Source organism: Poecilia latipinna, unplaced genomic scaffold, assembly GCF_001443285.1.
Source record: "Poecilia latipinna isolate Pla-1442-1.1 unplaced genomic scaffold, P_latipinna-1.0 Scaffold806, whole genome shotgun sequence".
NCBI lineage: Eukaryota > Metazoa > Chordata > Actinopteri > Cyprinodontiformes > Poeciliidae > Poecilia > Poecilia latipinna.
The window spans coordinates 83,528-94,919 of record NW_015113422.1 but is presented as its reverse complement, the minus strand read 5'-3'; the positions used below and the strand labels follow the sequence as shown (position 1 = coordinate 94,919).

Genomic DNA, 11,392 nt, shown 5'->3' with positions numbered 1-11,392 from the left:
TTGGATGGTTGATTGGTTAGATAGTTGGTTGGTTGGATGGATGATTGGTTGGTTGGTTTGTTGGTTGGATGGATGATTGGTTGGATGATTGGTTGGTTGGTTGGTTGGTTGGTTGGTTGGATGGTTAATTAGATCAAATCTGTACATTTATATTTTCCATAATCTTGTTTGGCTTTTCCAAACTCAAAAACCTTAATCAAATTCCAGAGTTTTCCAGAGTTTTCCAGGCTTTTCCAGGGTTTTCCATATATTGTCTGCATGCTTAGAAACCCAGTAACCGTGGTTACCGTGGTTACTGTAGAGTGATGCCGGCCTGTTGGATGGTCTGTTCAGTCAGATATGGTTTCCGGAAACAGGAACAGGAATATTGCCGTCTGCTGAGACGGAAACGTTTCTCATTCCCACTGCAGACAGATTACCTGAGTCTGAGCTGCTGCTGATTTACACCAGGTGAGTCAGAGGAAGCAGGTAAATAATCAGTTAGCAGGAAAACCTTCATTTATGACATAACCACTGTTTTAAAACAGATTATTTCCATGGATGATAATAATATAAGCCTTCAGTTAAATGACAGAAACCCGCTGCTAATCACAGCCTTGTTACTAAGCAGCACTTTTTACTTTTACTATGGTAATATTATCAGAAAGTGTCGCTACATTTACTGAAAAGTAACATTTCTGGATCCTGGATGAAGAATAAGCAAGTTTTAATCAAATTTATATGAGATACAAATCTGCAATTTATGTTGAAGTGAGACCTCCTGTTTCTACACCAGCTGTGCTCTGCCAGTAATTTAAACACTGGAAGTACTTTAATCTACCTTAAACTATTAACCTATTCATATATTTATATGATTAGTTACATAAATACTTTAGTGAACATTTGTCACTTTAATTTCAGTTCCATGTATTTGTTTTTTATCTGAATCTGAATTAGTAGTTTTGTGTTTGACTCTTCTGGTCTTTATTAATAAATTAAAAATGCTCCATTGTATGTAGAAGTGAGTATGTGTGCTATCGGTCAGTGCGGGTTTTGACTGGACAGTAGGAAGTAAAGATCACAGTTTAGCCGTTTTAAAAGCAGACCCACACACGTTCTTTCCCTGCTGGTTGGTTTCATTGATTCATGAAGCTACAGACTCACTGAGCTGCTTCTCCTTCACAGCGTTTCTGTTTTAGGGTAATAAAAACTTCTCTGATTTCTAAAGACATGTTGCAGCGAGACATCACACCCCCGGCTTCCTGCTGGAGGACAAAACTGCTAGCCGACGATAACTAGTATTGGTTTCAGCTATTAAGTTGTCAATATAATGCATGCGATGTTAAATGATATAATAAAATAAAAAGGGATGCAGTGCTTTGCTACAAATGATCAATACTACATCAACTAGATAACCAGGTCAGGAAAAGGTTTTAATATAAAATGGTGAAGGTGACGGCACTACGTCAGCTATGCTAGCTTGACTATTACAACCTTAACATGTAGATGTGCTGCAGAATTTGGTGTTTCAATTCAGTAAAAAAAAAAAAAACAGCAACCCAAACGCCAACTCTGATAGATTATCAGTAGAGCAGGTTTTCAAATTAGCTAATCAACCACCGCTGTGTTAGCTTAGCTAACAGCAGCAGGAGCTAATCCACAACAGTGATCACTTATTAATAAACGCAAAATAAACATCAAGCCTAAAAACTGTAGCAGACTGAGTTTCTGTTCTTTGTGTGGGAAATGTGAGTGCGTTTGTTGTTGAATCCTGATATGTTAGGGGAGCTGTTGTCAGTCAGTTGCTATGGCAACGGGTCTGTGTGTAGCGTAGCCAAAAAAAAGAGTGAGAAAAAAGGATAATACGAATAGTTTTGAGTTATTCTTTGGGGATTTTTCTGGTTTTATTTTCCCTATTAAAGATGCAGCTATTAAATTAATACTTTCATCTCCAGGTTTCGTTTAGTTAATGGCTGCAGCAGCGCGGCTCCAGATGGCAAGTAAAAGAATTGTCTTGTTGCGCTCCAGCGTTGTGAGCATGTCCAAAATTTATGCAGTGGTTAGCTTGATTTTTCTATGTGTCTGTTTAAAGTCTAGAGGGCCACATAAGAACTTAAGGCGGCCCAGGTTTGGCCCCCGGGCCTCGAGTTTGACACATGGCTTTAGAAGAGAAGGGCTGCAGAGGCGTGTGAAGTGGAGCCGGTCCTCCAAGGTCATCACCGGGCGCTGGAATGACAGTTATTTCCTCCCTCAGAAATGCCTGGAATCCAGATCCAGAGTTTCCAGCAAACCGCGGAGCTCAAACTGGGCCTCCTGCTGGTTCCGGTCGCTCCCAGCCTGCTTCTGGTTCTGCAGAACTCTGCAGCTTAAACCAAACTCAGTTCTGCAACACAGAGCAGGGAGCTGAGCTCGACCCACGTTGGAAAAAGAAAATGCGTTTGCCAACAGATCCGGACCAAAACCCGGTTCTGTGATTAAAGTACGGTTCTGCTGCAAACGGAGCCGAGAAATGCAGAAGGAAGTCCAACCAGCGGCGTTAAAAATAACTCCTAACTGAAGATGAGAGAACGTCTTGAAAACCCGCCTTTCAACAACAGGTTGAAAACGTGTGATTTCACTTTGAACAACTTTTATTTAAGGAGTTACTGACTTAAACCCAAAAATCTCACTGGAACGTTGTTGGTAAGTTACTTTCATCTATTTCAAGTCTACTGAGATATTTGCAACAGGAACTAGACAAAAAATACTTTCCGTTGCTCAGTCACCGTCGTACGATGGCGTATTTGGGTCATGATTTAAAAAAAGAACAGGAAATAAAATTTTCTAGAAACGAACATGAAAAAGTCAGAAATTTAAATGTTTGTTATGGAAAGTTTCTGGGATTAATCTCAGAAATTTCAGTTTCTTTTTAGCAAATTTTCAACATTGCAACCGCAGAAATTTCTAAATTTTTCTCCAGAAAATTTCCGATAGTAATCTCAAAATTATACATATTCTTTAGTAAATGTTTTGACATTTGAAACTCAGAAATGTCTTCTTTTTCTAGCAAATTCTCAAAAATTCTTTGTTTTCTGGTGACGATGTACTTTTTGTTATTAGAGCCTTCTGCAACACTGTTTATGCGACGTCTGAATCCCACAATGCATTCTGGCTCCGAGCGGCTCCGGATGCCGTCTGGATTCTCTGGAGCCTCCAGGGAGAAACTCAGAGCGAAGTGACAGAAGGAGTCGCTTCTGTCAGGCTGCATGTCAGAGATGAGATGAGGAAAAGGTCAGCAGGAAACCTGCTGACTCGGCAGAAACAGTTCTATCTGGGGGGAAACCAGGAAATGTTCCTGGAGAAACTCGTCTCTCTGCCAGCAGGACCTTCAGGAAAACCTCATTTAAAGAAACCTCAGATGCAAAAGTGACAGGAGGTCTCACTCCTACCTGATTACTGACCCAATAGGTTCTGATTTCTGATCAACTAGAGATCAATACGTCAGAAAATATCCACATCCTGTTTTTTCTGCTTTGTTGCTTTAATAAATTCATCTTTAATTTATTGCTGAGCAGGAAAAATAACTTTTCATGGATATTATTTTCCCTAAGCACTTTCAACGTTCTGCTTTTGGTTCAAGGTTCAAACACAAAATCTTACCAAGTATTTCTGTTTAGTTTTAATGCAAATATTTTATTACACTTGAATTAAGACAAAACTCGCTTACAACCTTTCAGAAACTTGTTCTAAATAAACAATTCCCTAGAATGTACTTTAAAAAGCCCCAGTTCCAGATTATTTCCCTTGTAACATTTTATGGTTTGAGATTATAAGTGAAATAATCTGTTAGCGTAACTAGAACTTATTTTAAAATCAGTATTAAGGAATACTGGTTTCACTGTTCACTGTACAAAGTATTTACTTTTAATGTATATTTTATCTGTTATTATGTTTATTTGGCATAGATGTTCAGGAAGACATTAATGGGAACATTGTAAAATGATTAGTTGTGTGTGTGGAGATTTGGGGACTTCAAAGCTACTGGATGGATTTGCTTTTGAAGGAATTAAATCTATAAAACCGTCAGAAAAGCTTCATGTTGTTTGGCACGCTTCATTTTGAAGTCAAAATTTCACTATAAAAAACTCAGAAATTTGCCAGAAAAAACAAGGACTTTTTTAGATTAGTTTCATGAATTTTCTGTAAAGTTTCAAAAGTTGAAAAATGTTGACTTTAGAAAATTTGAAATTTCCAAGATTTTTCTAAAAAATAACAAAAATTAGAGATTAATCTAAAGATTTCTACATTTTAATTACTTTTGTCTCAATGGCCCTAATACGACTGTGAGTGATGGAAAGTTTTTCTAAACTCGTTTCTGGCACAAATATTTTATTCCACTTGAAATAAGATAAAATTAACGAGCAACTTCCCTGCGAGGCATAAAAGATCGATTTCATTGAATGATTCCTCAAATTTGATGAAAAGGTTCTAGTGATGAGTGAAATAGTCCAGATTTTCCCTTATTGTTAGCCAGGTGAAAGGTGTGTTTTGTGCATTCAGACTCACATCCTCCTCTTCCTCTTCCTCTTCCTCTTCCTCATCAGGCTGTAAGTTAGTTTTAATTTATTTCAAGTGTGCTGGGACATTTGCAGTACAAACTATAGACTGAAATCCTTGGTAAGGTTTTGTGTTTTTTGCAGTGTAACCTGGAGTTTTTTGGGAGCAGTGATGGTTGTAGAGTCGACCAGCTGCTGGGAGGAAGGATCTGTGGTTACACTCCTTTGTGCACCCTGGATGCAGAAATGTTTGAGTGATTGCAGTTAAACACCTCCTGAGTGATCCGCCTTCTCCTTTCCTTTTGTTTTCAGGCATCAGGCCTCCCATCATGAACGGGCCGATGCACCCGCGCCCCCTGGTGGCGCTGCTGGACGGCAGAGACTGTACCGTGGAGATGCCCATCCTGAAGGACGTCGCAACCGTGGCGTTCTGCGACGCTCAGTCCACACAGGAAATCCACGAGAAGGTAACGTCCACACGCTGATGATGCAGCTTTAGAAAAGCCTCCATGGCGTCTTCAGATCGATTCCTCCACATCGGGGTCAAACTGTTTCATGAGGCGCAGGGCATGGCGCGGGGGGCGGCGCTGCTCACCGCCATCATTTCACACTCAGCACAGCTGCAGACCTGCATTATAGATTTATATTATATATTTTACATATCTAAAAACAAAAATTATGCAACTCACCCTGAGAAACAGAACAATATTCCTGCAGACAAATTCTTCTGATCAAGAAATCCTGGGGTTGTTTCCGCTTATATCCAGCTTTTCTTTTTAACCACTGTTCTTAAGCTACTCATGCATTGTTAGTTAAACACAGTCCTTTGATGAGCCAACTGTATTTGACGACTCAAGACATAAAAGCTACTAGGACACATTTACTTTTAATACAGACAATAAGTTATCAGGATATTTTGATTCCTGGGCAAAATTTGATTCTCACTCCTTACCAGTTGGTGGCGATAATGGTCCATTAAGATGTTGGACAATCTCCATTAAACAAAAGACAAAGAGAAAACAGTGTGACATCATCTCCCTAGCAACGGGGTCAGAGTTAGAAGAACAAGTCTGCTTTGAATGCAGCAAATAATCTGTTGATTTCGGTGCACCTGCTGCTGTTTCCTCTGATTTAGGTTGAACTTTCAGGACGGATGCTGGTTCTGTGTGTGCAGGTGCTAAACGAAGCCGTGGGGGCGTTGATGTACCACACCATCACCCTGATGAGGGAAGACCTGGAGAAGTTCAAGGCGCTGCGCATCATCGTTCGCATCGGCAGCGGCTACGACAACATAGACATCAAATCCGCCGGGGAGCTCGGTACAAACCACAAACACCCTCAACTGACCACAAGATTGGTTTCGCTGACAGGCTAACTCCTTTTAGCACAACTTAATCACAACAACAGTCTTTTCCAATCAGACGGTGTAGAAGCAGAAATTAAAACCCAGGGAGCCGAGAGAAGCGGCTTCGTCCTCCATCGATGCTGTCAGTGGATGCAGCTAGTGCGTCAGGTTTACCAGGTTTACACGAATACCAAAGGTTCCAACTCGGGACTTTTGTGTAAAAAAAAAATACTGCGTCTGTGATTGAAATTAAACGATTACAATGCAAAAACATATTACTTGTAATAAATGCCAGTTAAAGTGTAATCTGTTCCAGCGTGATAATAAGAATGTTGTGATGTGTGAGGGACAGTACACAGGGGGCAGGAAACAAATCTAATACTAAGGAATAACCTGGCCTAACAACATAGAAAGAAACTAGAATCACTAAGAAGGCCTGAACTAAAACAAACAGAAACAGGAAAGAGGAAAGGAAAACAGAATAACAAACAACCGAGGACTTACCAGAGAAGTCTGGTTGAAGCTCGTCTTCCTCCCAGCAGCTCCGTGACTCTGCAGACGTCAGCTGGCTCTCCTCCAGAAGCTCACCTTGCTCTCTGCTCCGGCAGGTATAGCCGTGTGCAACATGCCGGCAGCGTCGGTGGAGGAGACGGCAGACTCCACGCTGTGCCACATCCTCACCCTGTACCGACGCACCACCTGGCTGCACCAGGTTTGTAGCTCCGCAGCCCAGACAGCAGGCAGGGAACCAACACTCACTGGGTTTGTTGGAGGTGTGCATCCGCTCACCGCCATCATTATTTACACTATAACTAACAAATAATCTCTGCCAACTGACATATAAGCAAAATTGAAACATTTCATTTTCTTTAGAATGTGGCTGTATTTGAAAGACGTTGATGTAAAGTGTAGAAGGTACAGTAAAATGATTTGTTCCTCAAATCATTGCTTAGACTCATGTGTTGTAGTCTGACAGGACTTAGCTTGTGGTGCAGAGTGAATTACAGCAGGATCACCGTGTGTCTGCGCTGTCCGCTCCGTTGAAGTGACGATGCGTCTTCACCCCCGCCAGGCTCTCCGGGAAGGGACGCGGGTTCAGAGCGTGGAGCAGATCCGAGAGGTGGCGTCAGGCGCGGCCAGGATCAGAGGAGAGACGCTGGGACTCATTGGGCTCGGTGAGTATCCAAACTGGTGTCACGAACTGGTCCACATCAGTTCAGGCCTTTTCATTTCGTACAGGACAACTAATCTGCCCGAGCAGAAAGGCATCGTTGAAGGAAAGTCAGGAGAAGTCAGATTAGTATAAGATTTGGAGGAGAGCAAACTCAAACTTTTTTACCTACATGCTAAAAAGCTTGTTGCTCAGAAAGACAATCCTGTATAAGACACTTACAATCTAGACGTAACAAAGCGGATGTGTTTGTAGGCCGGGTCGGCCAGGCCGTCGCCCTGCGAGCCAAGGCCTTTGGCTTCAACGTGATTTTCTACGACCCATATTTGGCCGACGGCGTAGAAAGATCCCTGGGGCTCCAACGGGTCACCACCCTGCAGGTAAACCCAGCCGGCCTTCATGTCTACCTTTCTGTGCCTTCAGATCAATTAAATGGAGGATTCCAGTAAATGAGATTAAACCTCATTTACAGTTCTGGTCAGAAAGCTTTAGAAACATCTGAAGGGCCTGCAGGCAGCAGGTCCTGCAGTGTAAATGTTTCCATCTATTACTGAGTGACATTCTGATGGGGATTTATCATCTTCCTCCTCAGGACCTTCTCTTCCACTCTGACTGTGTCTCTCTGCACTGCAGCCTCAACGAGCACAACCACCACCTGATCAACGACTTCACCATCAAACAGGTACGCCGAGCCCAGAGGCCGGCAAGGCCATCAAGGAAGCTCATAAAGTCGCATCAAGCCCGGGCTGAACGGTGTGTGTGTCGGCGTGTGTGTGTTAAAGATGCGGCAGGGGGCGTTCCTGGTGAACACAGCCAGGGGGGGCCTGGTGGATGAGAAGGCTCTGGCTCAGGCTCTGAAGGAGGGCAGGATACGCGGGGCGGCTCTGGATGTCCATGAAGCAGAACCTTTCAGGTATTACTCTACTGAGCAAATGCTTCATCAAGCTGTAAGAGAACTGGCTTCGTTGAGCATCAAATCATTCTCCAGAAGACGTTTGGGTTTTCCATCTACCCAACAGCAAACTGCAATCCAGCTTCTTTTGTTGATATCATCTCAGTCCAGAATAAAGTGTTGAAGTGCTGCTGCTCCAGATTCTGATGATCTTGATCCTTTGGTTGTTCTTGAACTTCCTAAACAATTTGAGGGAGACGGTTTGGGTCAGAGGTTTGGCAGTTCGAACAGAACCATGATCCCAAACAAACATCTAACCTGGATAACCAAGGCCCACACTGAGCCGGCGGGTCAGCAGCGGGACACCATCTGATTTCAGTAAACTGTAACGTCTCTGACCAGAAAGATGGCGGAAGCTTGTTGGTTTCTCTGAAACTTTAGGGACATTTGTCCAAATGTTAGTAGGGCTGAGTGTATGTAAAGTTTTGACCTTGTGTGGATTAGAGAAAACCCACAACAAATTGTTGCATTTAATTTTTGCATTAAAAGTCCCAGATCAGTATCACACCTAATGCTGATGACGGTTTTCTTTCTGTGTGAATCCCAGTTTGTCTTCTATGTTTGAGTTAAATGATAAAGTAACTGGACAGAGTAATTTCCTGCAGCTGATCTGAAGCGTACCGTTTGTTGCTGTGGCAGCTTCAGTCAGGGTCCACTGAAGGACGCGCCCAACCTGATCTGCACGCCGCACGCCGCCTGGTACAGCGAACAGGCATCACTGGAGATGAGAGAAGAGGCGGCGAGGGAAATCCGGAGGGCTGTGACAGGTTGGTGAAGAGTCAGTGACCAAAGGACACATTTTAGAAGTTCCCTTATCAGACAGACAAAACAGATTTGTTTTGCTGATCCTTATTTGTTCATTTTCAGGTCGAATCCCAGACAGTCTGAAGAATTGCGTGAATAAGGAGTTCCTCTCACCCAACAACCACTGGGCCGTCGACCCGGCTGCGGTCCACCCTGAGCTCAACGGCGCCTACAGGTACTGGCTGGCGCTGGGGCGGGCAGGCTGAGTTATCGGCAAGAATTGGAGATGATCCAACATCTAGCTTATCAATACATGTAGCTGCCAGGTTAGGCCAGCAGTGCTTCGTTAAAGTATTTATACACTTTACTGTATTTTACTGGATTTTATGTGATCAACACAACTCAAAGTGGTTTTACACCTGATCGGCCAGTAGACTCAGTTCAATAAGGGACCAAATTCGCCATATTTGTTCCACCTCCAGCTGCTGCCGTTCTTTTTCTCACTGCAGTCAAATGATCCAAACTAATTGGAAAACCTGTTCCCCTCCTGGCCTGTGGGGGCGCTGCACCAAGAACCACTGAAGGAAACGACACAAAAACCTCTGAAGACACTGAGAGCAACTTCCTTCTTCACCAGATGGAAACAAGATGGAGGCGTCAGATTTTAGCAGTTGGAGGATTTCTCTTTAGTCTTTGGCTAAAGACCAGGAGCCATTTCTGCTGCTAGCGCTAGGCTAGCATGTTAGCTTTGGTTGTATTTACCCAGAATGCCCTGCACTGTAGTTCACTTCCTGCTTCTGGAGCGATCTCTGGTCCACTTGGTGTTCACATTCAAACCGAACCAGAGTTCACTTCAACCAAACCCAGCCTGAGGTTTGGAAGACCAGAGGTCAGAGGTCAATTAGCACTCACACCTCACCAACCGGACCGAAGCTTCAAGGCAATCGGACCAGAGTGGGGTAAAGCGGACTGAACAGGGATGATGTGAAAACACTCTTAGTACATATATGTGAAGTGAAAGGAAACAGATACATGGTTTTACAGTTTTTATGAATAAAAAGCATAAAATGTGGCATGTGTTACTAAAACCTTCGCAGGCAGTAGAGACTCACATGCTGGACTCTTGTCCTTTGGGAGCCATCCCATAATATCTCTGGCTGCATGTTTAAGGGGGCTGTCCTGTTGGAAGGTGAACCTCCAGCCTCAGGTTTTCTGATTTATCTCAATCTAAAGTTCTCCAAACAGATCAGCTGTTACTTCCATCACTGCTCTGCGCTGGTCTGTCAGGTCTCTGTAAAATCCACTGAGCTGTGTGAACAGTTTTGCCCCTCCTGCCCCTCAGGTACCCCCCCGGGGTGGTGAGCTTGCCGGCCGGCGGCCTCCCTCCGCCCGTCGAAGGCATCGTCCCGAGCGCCGTGCCCATCACGCACACCCTCCCGCCCGCTGCCGCACACCCGCCCCACGCGCCGTCTCCCGGACAGAACACAGTGAAGCCACCAGAGGGCGACAGAGAGCAGCACCCCAACGACCAGCTGTAGCCTCTCTGCACACAGTTCAGGTGCCACCTGCCTCCCAACAGGCAGGTCTCCCTCCCAGCTGGAGCAGGACTGATGCTTTACTCAACAACCCAGAAAGTTCCTCTAAACCAACATCTGATCGTTGGTGCCTCAACAGAAAAAATGGAAACAATTTTAAATTGATTTGGGGGGGAAAAATAATCCAGAAAATCTTTAGGCTGTTGGTGTCCAAAGTTAGAGGGTTTCATGTGTTCTGTGTCTTTTCCTTATTTGATGTGAAAGCAAAGTTATTGGGTTTGAGATGAATGTAACCTGCCTGTGAACAGATTTTAGAACATGATGATATTTGTATTCCAGTCTTAACAAAAACTGGTTTAAAAATACAATATCTCGTTTTCTTTTTATTTGTCCCTAAATTAGCAAGGCCCCAAAAAAGAGGCAGCTTTTTGCACACCATCTCAGGAACCTACGTTTCCGCAGTTGGTAATCTAGTTTTTCTAACATTTTTCTTTTCTAAATAGTTTTTATGCCACTCAGTGCTTTTGTTTTTCTACCTGCTTGCCTTTCCGTGTCCCGTTGCGTTAGAAACGAACAACTTTAGTGAGATATAAAGTTGATCTAATGCTTGTTTCTGTTGGTTTTGTTTAAGGAGCATGTCTCTTTGCTCTGGGATTGTGTAAATGTTTGAACCGAAGGCGTAATGGGAGGAACGTTTAGGAGAGGTGGTGAAATGGTAAACATGCTGGGACCTGTTGATTCTGTTGTTTTCATTCATGGGCTGACGAGGCGACAGACTGAGACCGATTAGAAACATGGTTTATTTTTAATAATTCACCTATTCTGGCAGCAATTCTGCTCCTGTTCTGACCAGCATTATAACTTTGATGCAGGAATGACATTTTGTCAACCAGAATGACCAACACTATGCTAGGCTACGTTCACACAGATAATCCTTTCACCCCAAAAAGTACAATTTGTTCCACTTCCATACGTGGATCTAAATTTTTACTGCCGTAAACAGAGCGCCGCGGCGGCCATCTTTACTGCCATAAACTGAGCGCCCAGGCGGCCATCTTTACTGCCGTAAACAGAGCGCCCAGGCAGCCATCTTTACTGCCTTAAACAGAGCGCCGCGGCGGCCATCTTTAC

The 11,392-nt window shown here is 43.7% G+C and overlaps 1 protein-coding gene across 4 annotated transcripts in view; it reads left to right on the top strand.

Annotated features, from left to right (window-relative positions):
• LOC106956309 (C-terminal-binding protein 1) overlaps positions 1 to 10,434 on the top strand; it is a 16,252-nt gene extending 5,818 nt beyond the window's left edge. For 2 of the 4 annotated variants that reach the window (XM_015047075.1, XM_015047076.1), the window contains exons 2-11: positions 4,827 to 4,981; positions 5,689 to 5,833; positions 6,468 to 6,571; positions 6,932 to 7,034; positions 7,286 to 7,410; positions 7,623 to 7,712; positions 7,813 to 7,943; positions 8,622 to 8,749; positions 8,850 to 8,961; positions 10,069 to 10,434. In XM_015047075.1, the coding sequence (XP_014902561.1) occupies positions 4,827 to 4,981; positions 5,689 to 5,833; positions 6,468 to 6,571; positions 6,932 to 7,034; positions 7,286 to 7,410; positions 7,623 to 7,712; positions 7,813 to 7,943; positions 8,622 to 8,749; positions 8,850 to 8,961; positions 10,069 to 10,264 (1,289 nt within the window). In that variant the 3' untranslated portion in view covers positions 10,265 to 10,434. Of the gene's footprint in view, positions 1 to 143; positions 451 to 1,915; positions 2,662 to 4,826; positions 4,982 to 5,688; positions 5,834 to 6,467; positions 6,572 to 6,931; positions 7,035 to 7,285; positions 7,411 to 7,622; positions 7,713 to 7,812; positions 7,944 to 8,621; positions 8,750 to 8,849; positions 8,962 to 10,068 lie in introns of those variants that run through there. The other 2 variants (XM_015047077.1, XM_015047078.1) reach the window with 2 other exon arrangements.
• The last annotated feature ends 958 nt before the right edge of the window (positions 10,435 to 11,392 follow it).